Genomic DNA, 27,876 nt, shown 5'->3' on the forward strand with positions numbered 1-27,876 from the left:
CCAGTCTCGGGGACTGTCCCTGGAGAAGTTTGTTTAGGGGCGGAATGTGGGCGGGTTGGAGTTAACTAGGAGCGCCAGGCCTTTCCCAGGGTTAAACCCGGAAAGTTTAGGGCGGTGGAGCCGACGCGGAAGAGAGAGGAGTGTCTGCAAAACCCGACCCACCCCTACCGGACGTAAACATCAGCTGACAGCGACCCACCTCCGCGAAGAGGGCGCGGCCAAAGGTGCTGTCTGCACACAGGAAAAAAAATAATAAACCAACGTGGTTAACGTTTCGATCGCGACTGATTTCTTAAGACAGCATTTGCATTTGCATTTCCGTTTTTCCAAGGCTTTTTTTAATGAGTCATAACTTTTTCATAACCACTATTTACTTATGAAATAGAACCCCGAAGTCTGAGATTTCTTTTCTGAACCACATAGGGAAAAGTGTAAAGAAGAGGATAGCTAATTAAACGAAGACCCCTGGCGCAGCGTTTTGTAAGTCAAGGCGTCTTTTAGATGCTACCTATTTGACTTGTTTTTAGAAGTTTGGACTTGGAGATGCCGAATTTTCTTAAAATAAGAAAAGTTCACAGAAAATCTTAAGGTTGGCTGTATACTGTGCCTTCTGCTCTGTGTTATTTTTCCAGAGTAAATAGCTCTTCTCTCCTTCCAACCTCCTCTCTCTTCTGTCTCCTACCCTCCTCCTCCCATTTCTTTATACCGAGTTTCACTTTGTACCCCTGACTGGCTTGGAACTCAGATCCATCAAACTCTGCCTGACCAATCCTGAGATTGAAGAAATGTGCAGTCATAGCCAGTAAAAACATGCTGAACTTTAAAAGGCTTTTCATGTATGTTTTAAATTTATTAGTAGTTTTATAAGCTTTATTTTCATTTTGTTATAGGTGTGTGTGGGAGGGGGGGGCACACGAGTGTAGTGCCTGTGGGGTCTGAAATGGATGTTGGATATTCCCTGTAGCTGGAATTACGTGCAGACAGGTGTGAGGTGCTCGTCCTGAGTGCCGTGACTGAACTCGGGCCAGTTGGAAGAACGGCAAGCACGCTTAACTGCTGAGCTGTCCCTCCAGCTCAAAGTCATGAGAACAGGTTCTGTCACACACTTAAAACCATAAGCTTGATAATGTCACCATACATAATATATTGTGCATTTGAACAAACTAGAAGAAAGGAGTTTTAATGTTTTTAACCAGAAAAAAATATGTTTGAGGAGTTAAAATGATTAACCTGATTTAAACATTAAACGTTGTATACATGAACTGATGGGGCTGGAGAGCTACTCTGCAGTTAGGAGGACTTGGTGCTTCTGTAGAGGATCCCAGCACCCACAGGGTGGTTCACAACCATTCATAACTCCAGTCCCAGGAGATCTGAAAGGGGGGCACAGACATACATGCAGGCAGACACTCAGACACATAAAATTAAATACTAAACACTTTAAAGGAATACACTAACTGAAATATCACAATATACCTTCGTATGCATAGTTTTCTGTGTTAGTTAATGAGTATATTTTAAAAAGTCAAATGAGGAATGAGAAAAGCTACTGAGAGTAAGAGTCTCGGAGAGCACTGTTCATTAGGAATATATGCAAGGGACAGTGGGACTTAGGTTTGTAGCACCACAGTAAAAGTTAAAGGTCAGTTGGTGATGTCTTAGCTGGCAAAGGCATTTGCCGTCCAACCTGATGACCTGAGTTTTATCTCTGGAAACCGTGGTGAATGTGGAGAACTGACTCCCTCTGGCCTCCTGACCTCATCTGGAAGACACAAGAGACGCGCGCGCGCGCGCGCGCGCGCGCGCGCGCGCGCACACACACACACACACACACACACACACACACACACACCAAGGAAAGAAGGGCTGGAGAGGTGGCTCACTGGTTAAGAGGACACACTTCAGTTCCCACCACCCACAATGGGCCACTATCATTCCAGCTCCCGAGGACTGGAGGGCACCTGCTCTCACATGCACAGACCCACATAAAGGGAAGCAAATCCATTTTATTTGCTTAGTCCAATACATCCAACGTCTTATTTCTACGTTAAGCCATGCAGACAAAATCATTGGACTATTTTCTGTTTTTCTCCGTGAGACTCAGTTGGTAAAGGGATACTAACGAGTTCACAGGTTTGGGGAAGCCCAAAACATGGTAAGGGAAGTGTAGCCCATTGTAAAATTACTGGAGTAGCTTAGTGGTAAAAAAAAAAAAAAAAAAAAAAAGAGGGGGGGAGTATTTATGCAATTCTGGAAATAAGATGTCCAAAATGGGCTAAAAAAAAAAAAAAAAAAAAAAAGGGTGTTGTCTGGGCCACGGTCCTTTGGATCTGGAGAGGGAAACCTGTTCAGTTGCTTTTCCAGGGTGTCTAGGTTTTTCATGCCTGACTTGTTCTTCCATTTTTAAGGCCAACAGTGGATCATCACCAAGTCCTATGTGTGCATTCTTCCTACCTCCCCTCCCTCCCCTCCCTCCCCTCCCCTCCTCCACACTTGTATTTCCCGACAGAACCTGGTTGCTTCTTCTTCTTGCCCCAACTGGGACCCTTCTGATGACGTCGATCACACTGGTTAATCCACCCTAACCTCGTCTCAAAGCCTCCCGTTTGCAAGCTGTACGTTCTAAAGATTTAAGACCAGCAAAATTGGGGAGGGCATTATTCTCCACCCTCCGTCCAGCTTTAGCACAAAGGTTAGGCACTCTAAGCCACCAGTGAATGATCTATCTCATTAAACTGCACTCACGGTTTTCATGTTTGTGTTCTGTGTGTGTCTCACTCCCAGAGCCTAGCACAATTCCATGCACCTCTTAAGTCACACAATCCATTCAAGGGCTTAAGAGGAAGTCAGGGTTACTAAGCAACTGGGAACACAGCCCTGCCCTCATTAGTGTGTGTTGTCAAGTGCTGACCTGGATGGAGCAGGTGTTCAAATATTTATTAAAGGGATCAATGAAGCTGGATAGATTACATACACTTCTAAGGAATACTAGTGCTGCCACTCTTCTTAAACTCTCTCCAACACGGTCTCTCGCACTTTTGCTTTTTAAAACTTACCAGTTTCTTTAGGACTCTACCTGAATCTGCTTATTTTAATAAATAAGCAAATGTAGGGCATGTTGTTCAGAACTTGTAGCTGAGAAACTGGTTATAGAGTGACTCTCTGACTCCATGGTTACTGATTGGATACTGATGTTCAAACGTGGCTTTTATTTCAGGTTTTATGCATATTTATTATTGGTCTTCTGACTCAGGGCCAGACCTTGGACTGCCTGTGTGCCCGTGAACTGTGTACCTGTGGAAGGTCAAAGGGCAACTTGCAGAAATTGTTTCTTGCCTCTTCCTGTGCCCGTCCTTAGATGGAGCAGGATGTAAGGCTTGGTGGCAAGCAGGTTTTACTCGCTATCTCGACGGCTCCCTCTGTTTTTCTCTTTGTGTGATGTGTGCACATGTGTGTGTGTGTGTGTGTGTGTGTGTGTGTGTGTGTGTGTGTGTGATCAGTGTGGGTATACCACAGGACACTTGTGGAAGTCGGGGAAGACCAGCACTTGTTTGTCAGCATTTTGCTGTCTACACTGTTTGAGGCAGAGTCTCTCGTGGTTCACCCTTTGTGTACACCAGGCAAGGTGCCCGCATACTCCCAGCATTCTCTTGCCTCTGCCTCTCAGATCATCCTAGGAACACCGGGATTACAGGTTTATGTTAAGGCATCTGGCTTTAATGGAGGTTCTGGGAATCTGAAGTCAGGTAACCACACTTGCTCAGCAAATACGACTCCCACTGAGTCATCTCTCTGGCCCTTGACTTTTATCTCATAATTTCTCTTCATTGAGACTTCCTCTAGATGTGATTTTTTTTTAAAATTATAGTTGGTTTTCTTAGGTACTTTTGATCACAGCATACCTGTCTGGCTAGAAATGACTAGGTCTGGATTGGTGCCAGACTTCCCTGGACGAAAAGCCTGGTGGCTTTCACTCAATCACAAGCAGGTACATGTCACCCATGCTTCTAGAGGCTGTCATAGACCTAGATTCCACCCCAGAGGAGGTACAGCAGAGCTGCTGCCCTCCCACTAGGCTGACAACTCCTTGGAAAAAAATAGCCCCGTCCTCTTGCAACTTGGTCCATATTACAAGGTCCAATTACTATCCTTTCCGTGGTACTGCAGCATACCACGGTAGCATCATAGAGCAGAGCAGGCTTGGGCATTAGGGATCGGAAACTCTAGACTTTCACATTGGTGTTATTTTCCCCAACAAAATATTGTAGAAATCAAATGCAGTCATTTCTTTAAACAGCAGAATGAGATGACTAACATGCCTGGAGTTGGTGCTAAATAAAATACCAAATTTAGAGAATATGAAGTGAAAGCTCTCCTCACCTGTACACTCACCTTCCAAAGGGTTTGGAATTCTTATTATGAGATAAAAAAAGATTAAAAGTTAAAGTAAATGGCTGATTGAAGGTCACACAAACGGGCAAACGGGACACGGAAGTGCTTAGAAAAGTCAGGACTTGCCTCTAGTGTCACGCCATCCCACCCCACCTGGCATGCTGTTGGCAGTCTTCAGGAGATTGGCTGTCATGTCCGGCTGTTTACAGTCATCATGTGGAACATGTGACTTCAACCAGGTAAAACATTGGGCGATAAGAGAGGCAGAGGATGAGGAAGGTCTGAGAAAACAAGCAAATTAGTAAACAGCAAGACGAAAATGAATGGAGGACTGCTAGTGTTTTATGATAACATTATGGACAGGATAAGAGAGGCCTTGGGCCTGAACAACATGGCTAGATGATTAGGGAGAAATGGCTTTTTCTCAGCTTGAAAGTAAGAACTATTTGCAGAAAGACTCACTGAGTCCCACTATTGTGCCTCTGCTCTTTCCTGCCTAATACATTATACTGGCAGGATGGTCTGTGCATGGATGTTTGAGCTAGGGGTTGGCCATAACCATCCTTTACATGTACTGTCAAAATTTATCCCTGAAGCTTCCCCACACACACTCATAAGTCACTCTGAGCACACACTGTGGTGCTCTGTGGGTTTTCTTTGTCATTACTGACACATTTACCTGCCATTCTGGGAGGCACCGCACTGCCTTTCTGTCTTAGTTTCCTTTTCTGTTGCTATGATCAAATACTTTGGCCAAAGCAAGTTAAGGGAGAAATGGCTTATTTAGCTCACAGATTCAGGTTAAATTCAGATTCATCAGGGCAGGGAAGCTCTAGACAACAGGGCATATCATACCTATAGTCAGAAGAAGAGAGTAAGGAATCACCCCAGAGCTCAGTTAGCTTTCTCTGTTACAGTTCAAGAGTCTCTTCCTAGGGATTGATGCCACCCACTGTGGACTGGTTTTCCCACCTCACCTGATTAAATCATAATAATCCTCCACAGGCCAGTCTAATCTAGATTAAGTCTGATGGTCTTGCCTCTGCTCTGCAATGAGACTTTCTTCCCAGACCATTCTGCATTGTGTCACGGTGACAAACAAACCATAATACTTATTTTCCACTGTAGTTTAAAAAGGGTGGTTGAGCTGTCAGCCAGCAAAGTCAATGGATCCCAGAGTTTTTCTTATATGTCTCAGGTGTGAAGGAAGCCTCTTACTTCCGTGTGTCCTTCAGGTTAGTTTCAATTCCAGAGTTAGTTAAATAGTTACAATGGCCTCACTGTAATCTCCCATTTTTCTGGGGGGTACACAAAGGGGTGAATTCATCTTTGAACCTATTCTTGTCTCCTGGAAACATTAGTTAACCTGTATGTGCTGTGAGACAACTCACTGTTGTCATCACACTGAAGCTTCCGCCTTTCCACTTCGATCTCTTCACCACCACCACCTCTTCCTCTTCTTCGTCCTCTTTTTAATATTTTTCCTTTTGTCAAAAATCGATTTTTCTTCTTTTCCATACAATATATCCAGATTACAGTTTCACCTTCCTCTACTGGCCCCAGTTCCTCCTCACCTCCCCTTCCCTCCGGATCCACTCCCCTTCTGTCTCTCATTAGAAATGAACAGACCTCTGGGGGTTCACATGACAAAATATAATAATATTAAAAACCAAACAAACATCACATTAAGGCTGGAAAAGACAACCCAAAAGAAGGAAAAGAGCTCCAAGGACAGGCACAAGAATGGGAGACCCACTCATTCACACTCTCAGGAGTCCCATAAAAACACCAACCTGAAATCTCTAACACACACACAGGGGATTTGGTTCAGCCCAGTGAAGGCCGTGTGCTTGCTGCTTCGGTCTGTTAGTCTGAGGCCTGCTCAACTGATTTATAAGGCCTTCTTCTGGTGGTCCTATCCCCTCTACCTCTTACACTCTTTCTGCCTCCTCTTCTGCAGGCTTCCCTAATTCCTGAGGGTGGAGACATCCCATTTAGAGCTGTGTGTTCCAAGGATTCTCTCTTTACATATCTGGCTATGGGACTTTGTACCTGTCCCCATCTGCTGAAGGAGAAAGTTTATTTGATGATAACTGAATACGGCTCTTATCTATGAGTATAACCAAATATCAGGATTTTTTTTTTTTTATTTTAATGATAGGGTTTTTGTTTTTTTCTTTTTTTTCTTTTTTTTTTTTTTTGACCAGTAGTGTTTTATTTTAGTCTGGGTGTCTTGTCTATCTAGTGGCTGGCTCTTGGTCACTTAAGCATTGTCGGTTAACAGTTCTGTCTTGGAGTGGGCCTTAAGTCAAATCAGGCATTGGTTGGCCACTCCCACGAGTTCTGTGCTACCATCGCCCCAGCACAACTTGTGGGCAGGACAAGTTGTAGGGCAAAGATTTTTGTGTCTCGATTGGTGTTTTTGTTTCTCCTTTGGGAGCCTGCAGAGTATCTTCTCACAGAAAAGACACCAGATGGTAGGAATGAAGACTCCATGTAGGCACCAGACTGACAGTGTTCTGTGGATATTGTCCTCAGCAGTGGGACCCAGCTGTCACTTTTTGGAGACTAACCCATTGGCTTAGCAACGGTTGGGGTTTTTTGGGGATTTCCATGGCCAACAACTCAACTGAATACAATGCAGTCCTGGTACTGGAAGTCTCCTTCGGTGATAGGAGATGACCAACTGGAACTCTGTCTCTCCCATTTTTTTTTGAAAAATTTATTTATTATATATAAATACGCAGAAGCTGTCTTCAGACACACCAGAACTTCTTCTCATCAGATCTCATTACAGATGGTTGTGCACCACCATATGGTTGCTGGGATTTGAACTCAAGACCTCTGGAAGAACAGTCAGTGCTCTTAACCACTGAGCCATCTCTCCAGCCCGTCTTTCCCATTATTATGGGAACTGATTTTAGATAGTTTCCACTGCACTAGGCTTCCATAACATCCCTCAAATGCCCCTTAATTCCACCTGTCTCTCCTCTTGTTCCTTTCCACAGTCCTATATTCCCCTGCCCTCCACGGATCCTCTTGCCCCCAGTCTATCCATTTAGTCTATTCATGTATTTCCCGCCCACACCCGCACAAGTCTTAAGCCTAACCTCTCTGAGTGAGTCTATGGATTGTACGATTTCCCAGGTGTTGACATGTCCCATTTTTGTTTCTCATTTTGCTAATTTGGATATTTTCTCTCCATCTTTTAGTTAATTTGGGTAAGGGTTTGTCTATCATGTTGATTTTCTAAAAGAAAAGTGTTTCACACAAATCTATGTTTCAAATCTGATTCTTTGTGTTGCTCTCCTTGTTTCTATTCTATTGATTGCAGCCCTTGGTTTATTTCTTGCCCTCTGCTCCTCTAGGGTGTGCTTACTTCTGTTTGCTATAGACCTTTCCCGTGCCCCGCTAATTTGCTAGTTCGAACTCTCTCCAATCTTTAATGTAGTCACTCAGTATTTAGCGCCATTCATTGTTTCCCATGTTGGGTATATGGTGTCTTCATTTTCATTCCATTCTAGAAAGTTTTATTGTTTTAAATCTGCCTTGATTCATTTTTCACTCAGTAGAGAGTTATTCAGTTTCCATAAATATGTAGGCTTTCTGTGTTTGTTGTTATCTAGGTTTAATCTGTTCTTGTCTGATAGAATGCAGTTATTTCTATTTTCTTTTTCCTGTTGATACTCTGTGTATGTGGTCCACTTTAAGAAAGTGTCTTGAGATGCTAGTAAGGTATATGACTTTGTGTTTGGGTGAAATGTTCTATAGATGACTGTTAGCTCCAGCATTTCTGTTTAGTGTTTGTCAAGAAGACATGTTTGTCAGAGTGGCTATAGAAGTCTCCCACTGTCAGTGTGTGCAGGTCAATATATGATTTAAGCAGTAGTAGTATTTCTCTTAAAAATTAGGTGCATTTTCAGCATAGATGTTAATAGATGCAGTGTCCTTTTGTTAATTTTTTACTTTGATAAGTGCGTAGCGTCCTTTTCTCTCTCTGCTACTTAGTTTCTATTTGAAGTCTATTTTGTCAGATATTACAATTTCTACATCAGTGATTGTTGATGCCTATTATTTTGTTGTTATTGTTGGTAATGGTGGTGTGTGCGAGTGTGTGTGGACCTTCCTTCCTTTAGTTTTGCTGGTGTGAGATTATTCCTATACTTGCATGGGTGTGGTTAACCTTCTTAGGTTGCAGTTTTCCTTCTAGCACCTTCTATAGGGCTGGATATATAGACAAAAAATTTCTTTTTTTAATTTTGGCTTTATCATGGAATGTCTAATTTTCTCCATCTATGGTGATTGAAATTTTTGCTGGGTATAGTAATATGGGCTGGCACCTGTGGTCGGTAGCACTCTGTCTAGGCACTTCTGACTTTCTTAGATTCTCCACTGAGAAGTCTGTTTCTTGAAATGTAATTTTTGTCATTTTTTCAAAATACAGCACCATGGCTTTAGTTATGATCTTACAACAACAACAAAAGTGATTTTTCATGAACTTTGAAGCTTTTGGCTTGGATATTTTTACAAAATGTATTAAAGAATCCTACAAAATAGTTATTAGTTACCTGTGTTCAGAATTGATATCACATATAAACACATAATTTTTATTAAAAATTCATTTTGGGGACAGAATTGTATAGTTAATCCATCTGTAACCTTATGTTTTTCCACTGTCTACATTGTTCCCTGAAATAACGACTCAGAGACTTCTTGTATATGAATAAATGCTTAGTCCAATAGCTTTGGCTCTGTTCCTGACCAGCTTATAATTAATTATCTGCTTGTTTTATGGTAAGTCATGCCACATGGCTGTTTATCTGGTCGTCAGTTCACACAGTCATCTTCTTCTGTGTCTGGGGCACGAATCCCTTTGCGCCTGACTTTATTCCCACGATTCCCTCTCTCTGCACTGCAACTTCTACCTCCCCATTTCCTGCCTAAGGTAAAAGGCCAACATTTTATTGACTGGTGATGCTTCCATACCGTATTCTCTGTACAGAATCTCATCTACACCAAGATGGCTTCAAAACTGCTCTGTAGCCAGGGTGATCTCCTGCCTCCACTAAAGAGTATTGCATTGCTGTATTAAGTTGCGCATCACCCTGTCTTCTTTATGGGGTGCTGTGGATGGAACCAAGGGACTTGTGCAGAGTGGGCAGGCCCCACTTCTTCTCTTCTGGCGCTGTCCTTCCCCATACGTGGGATGGTTTGCACAGACTTGACCCAGGGAGTGGCTCGGTTAGAAGGTGTGGCCTTGTTGGAGTAGGTGCGTCACTGTGGGGGGGGGTGGGCTTGGAGACCCTCCTCCTAGCTGCCTGAGGATGCTCAGTCTGTTCCTGGCTTCCTTCGGGTGAAGATGTAGAACTCAGCTCCTCCTGCACCATGCCTGCCTGGATGCTGCCATGTTCCCGCCTTGATGATAATGGGCTGAATCTCTGAACCTGTAAGCCAGGCCCAATTAAATGTTGTCCTTTATAAGAGTTGCATTGGTCATGGTGTCTGTTCACAGCAGTAAGACCCTAACTAAGACCCTACTGCTCCCACTCATGTTCTCATTTGTCTACAGGTATGTGAGGGCTCAGGTGAATCTTGGTGCTCAGGAGCCATCCGCCTTGCTTTGCTTTTAAGACAAGGTTTCTCACTGGTTAGTCACCAAGTGGTGGGGATTCATGTCCCAGCAGCTGAGACTACAAGGCAGAACTACCATACACGGTTTGAAAGTGTGTTCCGGGGAACCAGACTTCCGTCCTACTGTGCATGGCGAGCACCATACTGATTGAGCTTCTTCCTGGCTCCCAATGTTGTTTTGAACTCCTCTCAATTGCTTAGCATAAACCAAGGCTATTAGATTTGTTAATAATTTATATCTTGGCAGTATATACTTCTGTATTTCCAACAGTGAAATTTTTTTTTAAATGGGCCAAATCTTTCCTCAGTATCATGAATACACAAATCTAAAATTTAATAGTTTCATAACCCAAATGGAAAAAAAAAATCTAACCAGCCAAAATACCAGCAAAATAAATAGTAACAAGTGAATGGAAAGCTGTGCCCACATCTGTTGGAGTCTGTAGCAGGTAAAAACGAGTGCACTCATGCTGATACATTATGCAAAGGACAGGGTTCTGGCTGAGACGCACACACTCATTTCCTCAGTGATTGCTGTCTTCGGCATGTGTCTGTGGGAAGAGGTGGCTTTGGATATTTATTTTCATGACTTTCTACGTAGTGTTTAAGATCCCATTAGTGTGCTTTACTGGTATTTTTATTTCCCTAAACAGGGAAGTTATGAGTGTGTTATAAGTGGGCTTTAGGCTTCATAAGTTGTTTACATTGTCTTTGAAAACACCACGTCACACAAGCATAAGACGCTCTCACTGTGTAGAGCACAGTGGTTTACTGACGTACATTCCAATATGCTGACAGCTGCAAGGTAGTGAGGCACACCCAGTATTGCACTGCATTAGAGCTTCAGGCTCAAACGTAACCTACAGGTTTAAATGAGACTGCTGTGTCATTTAGTAATTCTCATACAGGACAAACACTGATAGCTTTATATACAGTCTGATACTTATTACAGTTATAGGCCTTACTAACACAATTTTTTTTTTTTAAATAACAGTCTAGGAAAGAAACCAGAATATTCCTCTTTTTATACCCACCCGTGATGCAATTGTACAGGATTACAAAAAGGCAGTATACAATAAACAGTGATTATTTTTCTTTTTTTGCTTGAAAGCCAGCATCATTCTTAGTCCATGAGTATGGAGATCCTTTTATATCAATTATCTATAAATGTCCAATGCTCCACAGGCCAGTGACGGTAATGGCCACATGCAAACACCTCACAAGTTTGATGTCTTGGTTCAAAGATGATAAACCAAAACAATGGGGAAACGTTCGTAGCAAGAATTATGTACACAGTATTTGGCATCACTCCTGCACTGGAAATGGTTCGTTTTCAGAATGTAAAATGGTCCCGTTCTTATCCTGAGCAGAGTTTAAGTTTCACTGCATCCTCCCAGGGGATGAAGGCAACTATCCTCTTTGTAGACAAAGGATCTGAAAGTTCTAAAACGTGTGAGCATTTCTGCACACTCCACAACCAAGAGCAAACTCTTCCCCCGTGGGCGGATGAACAACATGGAGTGGACATTCAGTTCCTTCTAGCTGTTTGCCTTTGGGACCTGAAGGAGGTAAAGGCAGGTAATTTTAAAATACACACGTCATGTGAATACAAATCACGTCATTCAAAGAAGTAACATGTCTATGGATTAACAAACTAAAAATAATTTTTTCTTAGCACAAACATGTCTACCATGCGAGCTTCAGCATTATGGACACGTGTGTGTGTGTGTGTGTGTGTGTGTGTGTGTGTGTGTGTGTAGGAAGTGACATGGCCCCTGACTCATAACACCCTGTCCAAAGGTTCACTGACCTACAGAGTTTTAAGGAGCAATGATCAAAATCAGTCACACAAATCTCCAACCTTAATCTAGCAGAAAATTATTCTGCATTGAAAAAAACCAGTTTTTTTTTTTTGTGGGGGAATTTATTTTACAAGTAAAATCAAACTTAAATATAAATAAATCATGTTCACTTTCATCTAACTTCCCTGAAGAAAACCTAACTGCACATCAGCAACGTGGGAAGACTGGTAATGCCCTTTGTTAAGTATCTGAAGCAAAGTGAGGATGAATTTAAAACATGAATAAAGGACTATAGTAATCTGGAAAGACACAGGTTTGAAATCAAGTCAGCTTATACTAGTGTAAAATCAAAACCTGACCTCTTCTATTTAAAAGTGTAAATAGGTGTGTGACAGTGTTAACCAGCACTATATTACTGAGCACTGGCGGACTGGCCCTTTGACACTCCCTAACTCACTCCTGGGAGCCACAGTTATTTATGGACTCAGTCCTCTTTGTCCTCTGATCGGTCACCTGCAGTCAGTGGAAGCCGTGGCCTGACCTCTCATCTCGGCTTACACACCACACCTGTGTTCCTTAGAACACTAATTTCTTTGCAAACTTCATTCTTAGCATTTTTAAGAAAATACAGTTTCCTTTATTAGTAAAACTTGGACCTTCCCTGATGACACTGTTTGCCTTTACATTTTCAACTGGAAAGTGGCTGTCCCCCAGGCCCCTCCCATGTCATAAGGCCTGGAAGCATGATGGACTTTCTCCTGGTTCCTGCTGCTTTCCAGACCTTGACCTTCTACTCCTGCTGAATACTCTCCTCTCCCTCAGAGCTAAGATCATCTCTGGTAGTCTCTGATCCTCCTCCTCCCCGCCCCTCTCCTCCTCACTGTCACCACTCTCTTCTTTCCTGACAGTTGCCCTAACACCCTGTTCTCTCACAGCATTCTCCATTCCCTTCTTTCACAGTCTGCTACCAATTAAAGAGGAGTTCTAATAGAGATCAGTTTAACATTTTTTATTTGACACAAACAAATGTCAACATATTGCATATGACTTAAGTTGAAATGTTACAGGATTCTTTATGAGTCATCTGCTTATCCTCCCATCTCTAAAATGTTGCCCCAGTTCTCAATAGTGAGTCAATTAAACTTTGCGTGTTTCTCGTCTATTCGTAGTATTTACTGACACACATGTAAATGAGTGTATATCCCTACTTTGCCCTTTCTTCAAAAGGTAGCACAGTGCAGACACTGCTCTGAACCTTGCATTTATCACCTGTGCTATGTCTTAGGCTTTGCACATGTCGGTACAAAGAGACACCACTGTGTCCTCCTCCTAGTGTTTTAAACTACCAATTGACAGCATTTAATACTATCAGCCCACTCCCTTGTTAGACTCTAGGATCATCTACGTTTTACTAGGATATAACTGTCATAGTGAGCCTTCTGTCCTTTTGTAGTCTCTTTGTGAGCGGGTATATCCCATGGTGAGGACTGCAGGTTGATGACTGAGGGGTGGAGCTAGTGCCCTGCTTGAGGGGACCTACCATCTGTACTCTAACAAGCCATAGGTAGGCGCGTGCGCTTCAGAGCTTGAACAAAACTATACTTGTGTACGTGTGTACTTACACTAACCACACTCAGCTCATATACAACTCTTCTTCCAGTCTCACCTATTCCCTCACAATTTTTTTTCAGACCCTGGGGTTTTGTGTTCATTTTTTTCTTTGCCTGATCTCCATGGACAGTAGTTTCTCCTATGGACATTTTAATGTCCTTAGCTTTCTGGTTCTGACTCTGCTGCCACTTCCTAGGTATTGTACATCAAATCTTCTTCTATGTTATGGAAATCTTCCTATGGAGAACAAACAAAGACCCCCAAGAGCCCCAAAACATCACAAGCTGGACATGATGGAGAGGCCTGGAGTCTCAACCAGTCATAGTCTGGGGCAGAAGGACTGAAGGTTTGGGGCCTCTGCCAGGGCTACAGAGTGAGTTTAGGCTAGCCTGGGCAACTTACTAAGACCCTGTCATCAAATAAAAAATTACAAAGACTCTATTCAGTGGTGTGGCATTTGCTAGTACATGCAAGACATCACAGATACGTCATCTCCCTCCCGCCCTCGAGAAGTAACACAATCTTTTCCCATAATCCTGCCAAGAATTTAAGGATTTAAGACATTAAACTTCACATGGCTTGCTTTTCCTTTGCTTCCTTGGGAGATGTCTCAGTAGAGCTCCTAATATATGACCTCAAGGTCTTATCTTATTCAGGAACCATAAACTGACACTAGAAACAGAGTTTAAAACTCATTACTATATAGATTACTGTAGGCTTAAAATATTGAAAACATACCTGCAGGACAGTGTGGGAGCTCTTCCTTAGGAATGCTGGTCATTCTTTGAAAATCATCATGACAAGCATTGCAGAAATGTGTTGTTCCAAAACAGAAGAAGACAGCCACTGAACAGCAGTAGCGACATTTGTATTCTAGAAAGTCTGTTCCATGTTTGGGACACATCTATAATAAAGGACAGGAGACACAAGATTATAATGAGCTATTTCAACAATACTTATGATAGCTGAAGACATGTACAGTCAATTTAAAAAGTGTATAGCTTATTAATCAATATTTTGAGAGCACATGTATCTTTGAAAGCTGACTGAAAATACAAGTGGTTTAAGTTAAAAAATTAGTGAGTAAATTTGTGGTCCAAAAGATCTTAATCAAAGCCTCAAGTTCAAGTTTAGTCTCCCACACAATCTATCTGATTAATACACAGACTAAATTTCCTCATGAATGTTTTTAAAGATTTTTTTTTAAGATTTATTTATTTTATATGAGTACAGTATCATTGTCTTCAGATACACCAGAAGAGGGCATCGGATCCCATTATGGTTGGGAGCCACCATGTAGTTGCTCGGAATTGAACTCAGGACCTCGGGAAGAGCAGTCAGTGTTCTTAACCACTGAGCCATCTCTCCAGCCCCACCCTCCTTTAAAGATTTTTATTTCTTCATGAATGTTTTATTGGGCTAGAAAGGTGCCCAATAATATTTTACTATCTACCAATTCCATATGTATACTGTGAGAGTTTTATTAAGGATAGGAAAGCCTAAAAGTTTGAGTGCAGGTTTGTAAGTGAAATAAGTAAATGCTTCCATTGCTTAAATATAGTGATCACTTCATGAATGTCAACTACAGAGTGAAAATATTAAAAAGAAATAACACTCAGGAACGACTGGAAACTCATGCACAATCCTGGTATGTATCACATAGACTACGTGTGTGTTGAGGCAAAGATCATGGGAGATCGGTCTTATTTCAAAGACAAAATTTTGACTGAGAAAGGTTTAATTTTCTTACTTTTAACTGTGTAGGTGTTTGTATACTTGTGAATGTCAAGGTGCCTTTGGAGGCTGTCATCCCCCAGAGCTGGAGTCATGGAAGGCTATGGGTTCCTGCTGAGGGTGCTGTGAACCCTGCTTGGTTCCTTGGAAGACAGCCGTGCTCCTAACTGGTGAGCCACCACTCTAGTGACTTCCTGGTTGTCTAACATCTGCCTACCTGAGCCCTAGACACATCAGAACAGGCTCCACAGATGAGCTCTCTGGGGTCGTAGTCGTCTCCTTGTCCAGCCTCAGCATCACAGCGAGCTTCACCACCAAAATATGCCTGTGGAGAAACCATGTGTTCATGAAACAACAGCAGAGGACACAGTGTGGCTGCAGGACCTGCATGACACTCCCTCGCAGTGCCAAGTAACTGGTGTGTACACTGACAACTGCAGGGAGAATCAGGGTACAAATGAAGCCAGTTATTCATTTATTATCTATTTTGTTTTTTCACAAGACACGGTTTCTTTGTGTAGCTATCTGCCTCCTGAGTGCTGGGATTAAAGGTGTATACCACCATGCCTGGCTTAAAAATAATCTCAATTCTAGAATGTGGGCATTCTCCTTTCAGAAGGAGTCTAAAAAAATTGTGCTATTAAAGGAAAATGATGAGAAAATATACAATATTCAAACAAATATGAGGAATAAGGCATCAAGTAGTAAATACAATTGGTGCTTTTTCTGGGAAAAGGTGGGAGTTTTTCTCATTCTGAAATCTTACACAACATATTCCCTTCTATTGCTTAAAACATGCATATCAATTCCTAATTCACAATTATATACAATTAAGTGTGCCTGGCATAAATTAGAAGAGACTTTAAATTGTCAGTTTTACAAGAAAGCAAAAAACAAAAGTCAATTTAAACATCTTCTGATCATATAATTTTGGAAATGAACAAAAAATTAAGAAATTCTATTTGGAATACTGCTCATACTTGTAAATCCAACTATGTTTAAAAAGTAAATGTCTAATGTGAGCACTGGAATGAATGAAACTATCTTGATGGGCAATTTATTTTTACTTGTTTGGGCACAAAATAAATGAGGCTAAGAAATTGGGACAATTTGCATGTTCTGTATGTCTACAGTCAAAAAGCTAGGTCCAATCTGAGAGGAAACAAGGTGAGTCAATATCATTGTATTGTCTGTACAAGAGAAACAGGACAAAAGACAGGCTTCATCGACGCAGAGTCTATAATGCTCATCTGTCAGCTAAATGTGGCTTTACCAGGATGCCAGCTTTCTGGATCTTCTACATGGCTTCTTAGGCATGTGACTATTACCCCTGTGGTAGCACAATATGCATTTGTAATTAATGTTTGCACAGTAATTACACATAAATGGAATTTTATTATTTCTAACAATATAGCTTTGACAAATGTGTGCCCTTGGTCTTTCCTTGTATGTGCATGTGCCTGTCTACCATCTATTTACGTTCCATTCATTAATTTTCTTATTGTATTTCAGGACTGCATATCGCCCTTCACTCATTTATTCACTTTCTAATGAATCTAGTATTCATAGGACTGACCAAACATCAGGGGCTGAAGACAGATAAATGGAAACAACACACGCATCATTTGTCTTTACAGAGCTTACGATGTAGGGGAGGGAGGAGTAAAGCAGTAGAAACAATGGAGGTTGTGTGTTGTGATGGGTGTAGATGCCAAACAGTGGGATTGTAGGCAGAGGTGGTGGCGCTGGGAAGGGTGAGCATGTTACAGAGGCGGAACCGGAGCGGAATCCTCACGCAGAGTCAGATGGAGTGTGTGCATGGTTACATGGGAAATGGAAGACATGAAGGCTGATGTTTGTCACAGCAGATGTCAACACTGAAGTCTGTGAGGACTTCAAATGTCTATAAAGAAACCTCAAAGAATCTAGACGTCATAATGGTATAGGTGGTGGGTAAAGTCATGAATGTGGGAGCAAACACACAAAACCAGGAGGAACAGTGGCTTACGCAGGAGTGCTGGTAAAACACGAGTGACCAACAGGCCGGAATCAGACCAGCCCATGAAAGAACTGGTTGTACCAGGCAGTTGATCAGTCATGATGTGAAGTGTCCTTTGTATGGAAATTCTATACGCTTTAGAAAAAGTTTGTTTAGATAAAAAGTGTTCCCCTCAAAAAAAAAAAAAAGTGTTCTCCTCTTCCCAATTAAGTAGATTATTTCAATTTGAAACATTTTTCAAAGCTTTCTCATTTTTAATTTCTAGCTTAAGGTTTAAGAATAATTATATGTCACTATACAATCCAACTGAGTTATATGGGTAATCTCAGAACTGTAATACCTGAGTATCCCCCATAGCATACCTTTCTGCATTTGTAGCAAACATAATATGCGTATCTGTTCATGGCATAGCCGGCTGGATCATTGTAAAACCTGACGCCCGGCGTCGTGATCGCTTCACTCTTATGCAGCCCTTCGTACTCCAATCTCATTAAGGCTTTTCTTCTGACATCTTCATAGAGCTCTTTTATTGGATCAAGCAGGTCTTTTAATACTATATGATTTATTTTGTTCTGAAATAAAAAGTATATTTTTAACAGAAGTGCTTATGAAAGAGTCCAACAAACATTGAATGTACACTCAAGTGCCAACCACTGGAACAGGAGAAAAGCAGCTAGAAAACTCAGTGTCTGTAAAGCACTGATGTAAAGTCCTCAAAACTTCTATTTTGCCAAGATCAAGGAAAATGGGAGAATGAGGACTCTGCACAAAACATTTGCATTTCTTGACTTCGTAGTTTCTGACTGAAATACATCTTCTTCAGTCTTAGCTGTTCTTGGAACAAAGGCTATCTTGTTGCTCCAGATATGACCTATGACCTCATCTGTGGGTTGTGAATGTGTTTTGGCTCCTTGGAGATGGTTTGTCAGCTAAGAGATGATCATATTCTCTATACCATCTTCTCCGCTTTCCCAGGCTTGTAAACATGACTGTTCTGTGGCACCATGAAAAGGGACAATAAAATACTCTAATATTTTTTTTTTTATTAGTCTAAGTAAGCAAAGACTGGGCTAGGATTTTTCATATTAAGTCCATTGCAATTGCCTGTAAACAAAAAGGTTAAAAGAAAAAAAAAAAAACAGAAAGAACTTTACAAAGCAAGACAGAGAGAAGTAATGGGGCAGACAATGATATATCCTTTTTTTTTTTTTTTTTTTTGGTTCTTTTTTTCGGAGCTGGGGACCGAACCCAGGGCCTTGTGCTTCCTAGGCAAGCGCTCTACCACTGAGCTAAATCCCCAACCCCGATATATCCTTTAAGGAAGGGGTTTTATTAACACTGTAGGTTGCCTAAGCCGTTTCCGACTTCCATTACTACTTTTATAGATATGTGTTCTAATGTCAGAGAAATGTTCTAGTTTATTAGTTTTAAAAGCATGTGTTCTAAGGGCATTGAATGACAATATTTCACCAGGGGTCCTTTTCCTGTTTGTGCCTCATGGTTGTGTGACATAACTCTTAGTGGATCTGGATAGTGACGCACTTGTCACTAATACACAGTGCTTCTTAAATTAACATTTCTCATGCCATGGATGATCTATTTACTTCAATTTAGCCAGCTTTTGCCTGAAAGTCAGGGGACACACAAAGGTCTCAGTCACTGTTTCTCAGTCTTCCTCATACTGTGACCCTTTAACGTGATTTCCCAACAATAAAATTATTTTTATTGCTATTTCATAACTACAATTTTGCTACTGTTATGAATATCTGTGTAATGAGATATACTGTTATGTAAATATCTGTGTTTTTTGATAGTCTTAGGTGACACTGTGAAAGGGTTGTTTGACCCCCCAAAGAGGTCACAACCCACAGGTTAAGAACCACTGATCTAAGTAAGGGAACAGTTTACTACTGGGTATATTTCTACTCTGGAGAGACCTTACACTATGTGGATGATGAGGACAAAAAGTAATGGAGACTTGGGGAAGGACGCCAGGAGAGGCTGGAAACTGTTGGAGATGAAAACAAAGACGAAAAGACACAAAAGTAGGTAAGTTCAGGTTCTTTCCACACCTTGCAAATGGGACACGATATGAATCCAAACGTTATCCTTGGACCAAGCCACCTGTTTTCCAACACTCGCCGACAGCATTGTAAGTGGAATACATGACTGCAGTCCAACTTAAGGAGAGAAACAAGGACGAGAGTGAGCAAACGCGGTCATGACCACACTGCAGTATGGGGAGACTCTCCAATGTAGGAGAGCTACAAGACGTAGGGAAGAGAAAAACCAAACTCTTTAGTACCAAGGCATGTCAGGGCTTTTAAAACTTACTCATGAGACATTCATTAGTGACTAGGTTTTCAACTTCTAAGTTTTTCTTGTCATGTATTGGTGCCACTTATGTAACAAGAGGCTAGGTCAGGAAAATGTGAATTACTCAATTTGCTAACATAGAGAAAAGAAATGATAAATGTCAAAAGTCATAAACTTCTATCATGTACTGATGTATATATTGTTACATACAGAGTAGGTATATATGCTACAACATACTCTGTATTTCAGAAATTAAGGAGAGGTTAGCTACTTGATAATCTGATCATTTCTCCCTTCAAAGCACTTTATAATTAGGCTCATAAAAATCACCAGTGGTTGGACCTGCAGAATGAGAAGCAGAACACGAAGCAACAGAATTTCTACTCAGCATATACTAATGAATACATATTAAAAGGACATTTTTCCTTGGCCATCTAAAGAAAGTTCCAATCATCTTTTTACTTGAGAAATGTGTTTATATCTCCTCCTGTTAAAATCTAGGCACATTTAAAAGCTGAGGCAACCTGAATGGCGGGTGCTGCAGAGAGCGCCTCAGTGAAGCAGATCATGCACATGTCGTCCGCATCTTGTTTCAATGTGGTAGCGTTCTTATCACAGCCATGCAGACAGGGCAAACAGTGTTCTTCATTTCTGACACCTCCGCATGGATGTCCACAAGGATGTGTCTTACTGCAGGCGATCTTCGCGTACTCCTATGGAAGACGAGTCACAGCAGTCTTAGAATGGTGAAAAAGGCATGTGACCTCGGTTAGACCAACTATATTAATTCCTCTAAACAACTTCATAGGAAATGCCTATTAGAACAAAGCAATAATTATTCCTATGCTTTGAATATAAACTAGGATTAACAGTGTTTTTCTCTTAATGCAATTAAAAGATTTCATCCAATATAAAAGAGCAGCACTGATAAAAAGTGAACTATGACTTTAGTTGGCTAGGCATGAAGCATAAAATCCTGATAGAAAACTCTCCTAATCACTAGCTCACTTTCCCAAACCAGGGGCCAAACCCCAAACAAACAAATCCACAAACCAATTCTTGAGATGGCCTAGTCTCTAACTAGATACCTACCTGGCAGTCTGCATCAGAACAAACACTGCCAACAGCAGATAACTCCGTTCCACTCCTGGACCCACAGAAGCGGCATGCTTCTGAGCTGCTTGTGGTGGGTTTGCCTAGGTTCAAACAGAAGAAAAAATCTTGTAGAAAGTCATGCTTTTTATATAGTAATACAGCTAATTTTGAAATAGCAGACTAGATTTCTTTCAGTTATTAAGGACTGTAAGCTGCCCTAATTATTAAAAAATCACCGAAGGGGTAAAAAAATAGAGATAAATCTAAAACCAAATAAACTTGACTGGTTTATAGCCTTTTAGCAGAAGAAAGAGACTATATATCTAGTCAAGATAGCAGAATGAGCAAATCTGGCAAGTCCTTACCCAAAACATACAACAAGAGATAAATATTATGATTTAAAAAGTACATAGAATAAAGGGAAGTTTTTAAATATTTTTATGTAACCAAATTACATGACAGTACAAAATCTGACTAGATTATAAAACTTGAAAAATAGAAAAATCTACCCAAGGAACTCTGCAATTTCAAAGAATTTAAATACATTGAAATATTCAAAGAATCAGAATTCCTTAAAACGAAGATTAAAGATCTTGCTCATTTCTGAATACAGGCACACAAATTCGAGTAACAGTCACGGGTTCCAGAAATGACTGCAGAACGTTCTTTGGAAAAGGAAAGGAGTGTTTATGTAAAAGGAAAGGTCAACATTACATGTATTACATGACAGCTTACAGGAGAAAAACAAATTGGGTTTGAGAAAAGGCGTTGTTGTAGCATGAGTCACCTTTATATAGAGTTAATTTATTCAGATTTATGCTCAAGGCCAAGGAGAAAAAATTGTGTCAGTAGGACAATGGCAGACAGCAGCTTTGCTAAGAATGACAGGTTTTCATGTTTATACGTTAAGCTTGTGATATGTAAGGCTTTATTTTATAAAAAATAATAGAATGAAAATATCTGAGGTTCAAGTGTACTAGACATACAAAAGGCATTTTTTAAGGCAATGGCTGCTCACTTTTATTATTTTAGTGAGCCCTGAGAGGTACTAACTGTAGAAGAGACTCTGAGGGATCGTGGCATCACAGGACCTTGTAGTGAGACAGTGCAGACATGGTATGGACAGGCTGGCTCACTCACGAAGGTGTAAGTAGTCTAAGAAAATGATTTCACAGAGGCCAGTGGACTTCTCATTCACTGTGATGATTTAAATATCAATGGCCCTCACTGGCTCATATACTGCTTGGTCACCAGGGAGCAGAATGGTTTACAAGGATCCGATTTAAGGAGAAGCTAAGAATTTATCTTCATCAGAAGTCTGTTAGCAATTTACTAGCTCCCAGGCAGCTAGGACAAGGGTCGGTGGTAAAGCCCACACCCACAAAGACACACCTACTCCAACAAGGACACACCTCCCAACAGTGCCACTCCCTGAGTCCAGCACATACAAACCATCTCAGCTCGTATCTAACTTAGACATTTCAGACATGGTTCACTCTCCCTCTTACGTCATGACTTAACTTTTAATTCTCTTTTACCTGTGTGTTCTCGGAATTCCACCATTGCCTTCATTGTTTTAGAATCTGCTAATGCCATCAACCAAAACAGTTTTGTTCTACCACAGCCTTCATGAAGGTCAACCTTTATAGCTTCTTCTTCTTCTTTGAAGACCTGTTGTTCCGTTACAGAAAAGAGATAAATGTGTTTAGTTTCTGGGTATAAGCATAAACTTAATCATCAGCAACAATGGCTTTCTTTATAAAGCAGTGTAAGAAGTTCCAGGCATATCCAGCATTCTCTCCCGTGTTCACGACAGCTCCATATAATTAAGGTGCTGACTAAGGCTCGGAAAATGCAAGCACTTGCTCAGTTGTAAGTAATAAATGGGACCACTGAGAGTCAAGTGGGTTCACAAACCCCAAAGCCCATTTCCCCTAGTTGGCTCCCACATTATTTCAGAGTTCTAGCTATGAAGACAAACCCCACCTGTCTTTGGTGAGTTTTCGTCCGTCGATGCAGATGCAGGAATCTGTCACAGTCAGTGCACAGATTCCCACAGATGTTGCATAAGATGATAGCCGCAGTCTCCCCGTCATCATGGTTATCACACATAGGCTGGAAGAAGATGTTTTCACACGCTACGTTAGACTCCAAGAAAGTCTCAGACAATTGAACCTAACTAATGTATTTATGATACTGAAGGCCTTTGCTCTAAAATCTGCCAGACTTTCAGAATTTGAATTGAAAACAGAACTACTATAGGTATATACTGAGCTATCAAAATCTCTAAGAATAAGATTAATGTGTGTGCAGGGTCAAGGGATAAAGGAAGAAAATGACTTTATTTAGTGATTTAGTATTCTCCCTGGTTCATCTCATGAATGATAAATGAGCACAGTTCATTAAAAAAAGGTAACCAGAAGTGTTTGAGAGGGCTGCACCACGCCCCTGCGAAGGCATCCAGTGCTCCCCTGCCTCCCGACTACACTGAGGAGGATATGCCACGCCATTCCTCTTGCTGGTTTGCAGCCTTTTTTGTCCTAAGGATAATCGTATTTTAGCACAAATCAGTCAGGCTACATACAAATTTTGCTTGACATAGGCGTGAACCAGAGAAGGAGAAAGATTTTATATAGTCAAATAAAAGCCCCTAGATTTTCTAAAGCATAAAGTAGGTTTCTGAGGCAAATTGGACACACTAGATAAAAGTTTCCAGTAGTCTTTCCCCATGACCTATCGCTAACTATAAAGAAAAAGTTCTCACAGCACAGCCCTGACCTTACTTACCATTTGCTTCTGCTGCCCGTCCTTTCCCATCCACCTGCCCGAGGAGAGGCGATCCACATGGTCCTGATCAAGAACACACAGTGACGCCAGGGCAAGCCAGAGCTGTTGAGGAGGAAGGCTGCTGTATTACTCAATACCGTACGGGAACACACTTAGAAATGCTTGATATCTGACAGAGACGAATAAATGCTCGCCCCCTTTGGAAAGGCATAGATATTTAGTAGCACTTGGTTTTTCTGATGTTGCGTATGTGCCATGCACCAGTGAATGCCAACTCAAGTTCTAGTCTCACAATGAGCTGACTGAAAAAAGCTAGTTTTGCAGTTCCAGAAGTCGTTGGTATATATTAGGTTATTGTGCACACCGTAACAGTTTTTCAGAAGGCTCTGTTGTCTCAAGACCTACTTTGTACATTCTGCCAAAAATAAATGTCTAATAAACTTCACAAAATTCTAGAAAATCTGAGGTGATGAGACAGATGGCACATACACATGGGTGAGACCCATGTACACGAAACACTGTCCCATTTCTGAGGGACATAAAGAGTGAACTTCAGTTTTACACAGAATGACATGTTCATTCATTAATAAACATTGAAAAAGGAGAAAAAGAGAATCTATGCAAGTGAAAAGGGAATGTGGAATGAATGAATACTTGAGTGGTAGGAAGAGGGTAACAATAAAATATTTAAGTGCCATACCCATTAGCATGCTAGCATAAACTGGATTTCTCTGCTCTAATAAAACAAACCTTCTTTTACAGACTTCAGAGAATTACTCTAACTGATTTCTAGTAGTGTGTACAGTTCCTAAGGATGTCACCCTGCCCTCTTCAGCAATAGCTTAAATCACCTTTGGAGTTATATATATGGAGTTATGAGTTTGGGCTCATAAAACCCAGTATGTTAAATATTAGATGTCTCATTAAGAATGTAACCCTATTTCCTTAAATGTTCAACCCTACCTAAAATTAGCATGTATATTTTTAAAACATTTTTTAGACTTATTTATTCTATTTTATGTGCATGAGCATTTTGCCTGTGCATGCACACAGACACACAGACACACAGACACACACACACACACACACACACACACACACACACACACACAGACACTCACACACACACACACCACTTACATGCTTGTTGAGGTCAGAAGTAGGTGTTAAATCCCCTGGAACTGGAGTTACAGTAGCTGTGAGGCACCGAGTGAGGATTGGGAACTGAGCTGAACCCTCTGTGAGAGTAACAGTGTTCTGAACTGCCGGCCATTTCTCTAGGCCCAAGTATTGTTTTTTAAAAACAAGGCATACAAACCAGTAGTTGAGCTGGTTTTCATTAGAAAGAAGTGTGCATAGGCAGCCTTGTCTTTGAAGAATCATCAGTCTCTCATAGCACAGTGCAACTACTGCTCAATTCACTAAGGTAAGCTAGGTAAGTAGGTCAGTAGAAGGATAATAAACACTGTAATTTAGACTTTTCTAACCAGTATATCCTCAGCTTCAAGATAATAACAAAAGCTGATACTATACACCCAACGGTGAACAGGAATTACTATCATATTTAATAATTAAACCTGTGCCTACGTTGACTTATTAATCATACATAACGATACAGACCAAATTCAAAACAATGACAGAAGCTTACTCTGGTTGTGGCAATACACCTCACTGGGGACCTGAACTCTTCCTCCATCTTGGTCAGGGCAATGATGGTCTCTGCAATAGCATTTTTTGTCACTCGGGACCAGGCTTCTGACAGGTGACCCTATTGGGCAGGAAAGAATAGCTTTTTAAGTAACCAGAATTGTGCAAACCCTTCTCTCTGAGAAACACCTCTCAAAAGAGAATCTTATTTATAGCAAGGCCATATGCTTTTAGAGGAGGACACAGGCTAAAATCCTTCACAGCATATGAAGTATCTCAGCTGCTGACCTCTACTCTGATGATTGAAGGAAATAAAAATTAAAGGCCTCAATACTGTTTCTCCATAGTGCTCAAGGACATTTTCTTTCATACTTAAACATAAAAGGTACAAATAAGGCTTCCATGATTGGGAACTTTGACATTTAAGCCAATTTCATTGCCCTTGGTGTTCTCGCTGGAGCCTGAGAGCACAGACGGGCTCACCCCATAATTCTGGGTACAGTCCCCAGTAAAAATATTTTTAAAATTTTATTTATTTTTATTTTATATGTATGTTTGGTTGAATGTATGTATGTATGTGTTCTTCCCCCGCTCCCCCTCCCCGTGTGTGTGTGTGTGTGTGTGTGTGTGTGTCTGTGCGCACACGTGTGGTGCCAGACAGTTGTGAGTCATCTTGTGGGCACCAGAACCTGAACCCCGACCGTTTGCCAGAGCAGTTAGTGTTCTCAAGTGTTGAGGTAGCCCTTCCAGCCCCAGCTACACAGACACTTACTGAGTACCAGTATTCATTACACAAGACTTACTGCGGCCATATCCTTGATCAGCTTGATGATGATCTCTGAGATCTGAGTGGGAGTGGAGCCTTTCATCCACCAATGACTTTCGCCGCGTCGGAGGTAGCTGCAAAGAAAACAATGCTGTTGCAGCTCAAAGCACTGCACTGTTTAGCTGACACAGTCAACTAGAATGTCCTTTTGATTTTTACTGCACTTCTTTTTATTCATTTTGTGTGCATATGTATGTGGAAGTGTGCTATGGGATTCAGAAAGTCAAAGAACTTTCAGAGTTTGTTCTGTCCTTGCACTGTGTGGGTCAAGGGGCTCACACCCAGACTGGGAGGCTTGGCTGCAGGTGCTCTTAGTCACTGGGCCATCTCACTAGTATTCAGTTGTTTTTGTTTTGTTTTCATTTTTGAGACACAGTGTTGCTATGCAATCTAGGTTGGCCTTTAACTTAATCTCCTTTCTTATTTCCATGAGTGCCGGAATCACAGGTGTGGTATTCAACATTGTTATTCACATATTTTTTATTTTTATGTATATGTGTGTGTGCCTGCCTGCATGTGTATGTACCCAGGTGTGCAAGCCCACGGAAGCCAGTAGAGGGTGCATAATCCCTTGGAACTGAACTAATAACCACCATGTATGTTCTAGGAAGAGAACCCTGGTACTCTGCAAAACCAAACAAAAAAACCCCACTGTTAACCACTAAATCATCTTTCTAGGACATACCTGAAATATTTTAAAAGAAAGTTAAAAACATTACCCTGTCTCTTTCTCTAATCTCAAGAGAACAGGTGTTCCTATTTATGCTCCGTTTCTACTCTTTTTGTCTGTACAATATTCCAGATCACTACTATTCATTCTTAAGCCATGGAGTACAGACTGTTTCCAGTGTACGTGGAGATATGAACATAACTGGCACCCAAAGTCTGTACGAGATGAAAATGCCTGGGGACAGAGATGGCTACGTGCTCAAAGCATCTTGCATCTGCAGAGGATCCACGTTCACCTTCCCACATGTATGTGCTAGCACATAGCTGTAACTCCAGTTCCAGGACAGCCTGTGTTCTCTTCTAGCCTCATGGGTACTGCATGCATGTGGTGCATGCACACATATAAGCAAAGCTCTGATACGCATCAAATAAAATAAACAAAATCCTTTAAAAATGTTTATCCCTTCATCATGTTCTTAAGCTCTATACATTATTTTGCTATTAAAAATTGCTTTTCACATTGTGTGTGTGTGTGTGTGTGTGTGTGTGTGTTCTAGGTGTGGACATGTGTGTGTGGATGTGTATGGTGGCCCAGCACTAACCCTGGGTGTCTTCCTTAATCCTTCCTCACCGTGTATGGAGGTAACCTCTGACTGAACCTGGGGCTCGCCCTTTGCTTGTTCAGGGGGTCTTTGTGTCTGTCTCCTACCTTTGGGACAGCACACAGGGTGTGCACCCAGCTGGTGTTAGCGGAAGTTCTGGCAGCTCTAGAACTGTACACTGTATAGCTTTGTGTACCCACGCGTGTGCTGCAGCCGTGTGACTGGCTGAGCCATCTCCCAGCCGGTAGCTGTTTGATCCACGTTTGCCTATCTCTTCCATTGTTCATTGACATTGTTAACTTTTTCTACAAAGTTACTGACACTTATTGGTCCTTTGCCCTTTTTTAAACATTACTTTAATCTTATATCAACAGTCTATTATGTACCAAGTAGTTCTTTCAATTTAGAAACATTTTTATCTATATATGCCAAATATATTCACTGTTTCCTAGCAAATCTGTGAATCTTTTTCTACATAGCTTTTGACATTAGTGTTTTATAAATTTAAGATCAGAAAAACCTTCCTCTACAGTTTGTCTCTGTAGAGTTTTAAATTAATTATGAAGTACTAAGTGATATGAAGTTTGTTTTTATTGTGGAAAATAGTAACATGAACCTGAAATCAATGTTTCTATACAGTGACTGGTAGTCAATCCTTTTCAACACAAATACCAAATGTTACCTAAAAAGCTTACTTTATATATTCTATGATACTCCTTTTTAAAATTTTAGTAATTTTAATCTCATTTATTTATTGATTGCTAT

The 27,876-nt window shown here is 41.1% G+C and overlaps 1 protein-coding gene across 34 annotated transcripts in view; it reads right to left on the bottom strand.

Annotated features, from left to right (window-relative positions):
• Nucleotides 1-10,642: 10,642 nt before the first annotated feature.
• Mycbp2 (MYC binding protein 2) overlaps nt 10,643-27,876 on the bottom strand; it is a 238,672-nt gene continuing 221,438 nt past the window's right edge. For 33 of the 34 annotated variants that reach the window (XM_087585430.1, XM_087585423.1, XM_087585422.1 and 30 more), the window contains 12 exons: nt 25,818-25,914; nt 25,016-25,135; nt 23,368-23,469; nt 22,567-22,695; nt 22,119-22,251; nt 20,578-20,681; nt 20,010-20,198; nt 19,242-19,349; nt 17,532-17,741; nt 15,388-15,495; nt 14,175-14,340; nt 10,760-11,582 (listed from right to left, as the gene is read on the bottom strand). In XM_087585430.1, the coding sequence (XP_087441556.1) occupies nt 11,467-11,582; nt 14,175-14,340; nt 15,388-15,495; nt 17,532-17,741; nt 19,242-19,349; nt 20,010-20,198; nt 20,578-20,681; nt 22,119-22,251; nt 22,567-22,695; nt 23,368-23,469; nt 25,016-25,135; nt 25,818-25,914 (1,582 nt within the window). In that variant the 3' untranslated portion in view covers nt 10,760-11,466. 34 annotated transcript variants of the gene reach the window in all.

Source organism: Rattus norvegicus, chromosome 15 (genome assembly GCF_021556685.1).
Source record: "Rattus norvegicus strain SHRSP/BbbUtx chromosome 15, alternate assembly SHRSP_T2T, whole genome shotgun sequence".
Classification (NCBI taxonomy): Eukaryota; Metazoa; Chordata; class Mammalia; order Rodentia; family Muridae; genus Rattus; species Rattus norvegicus.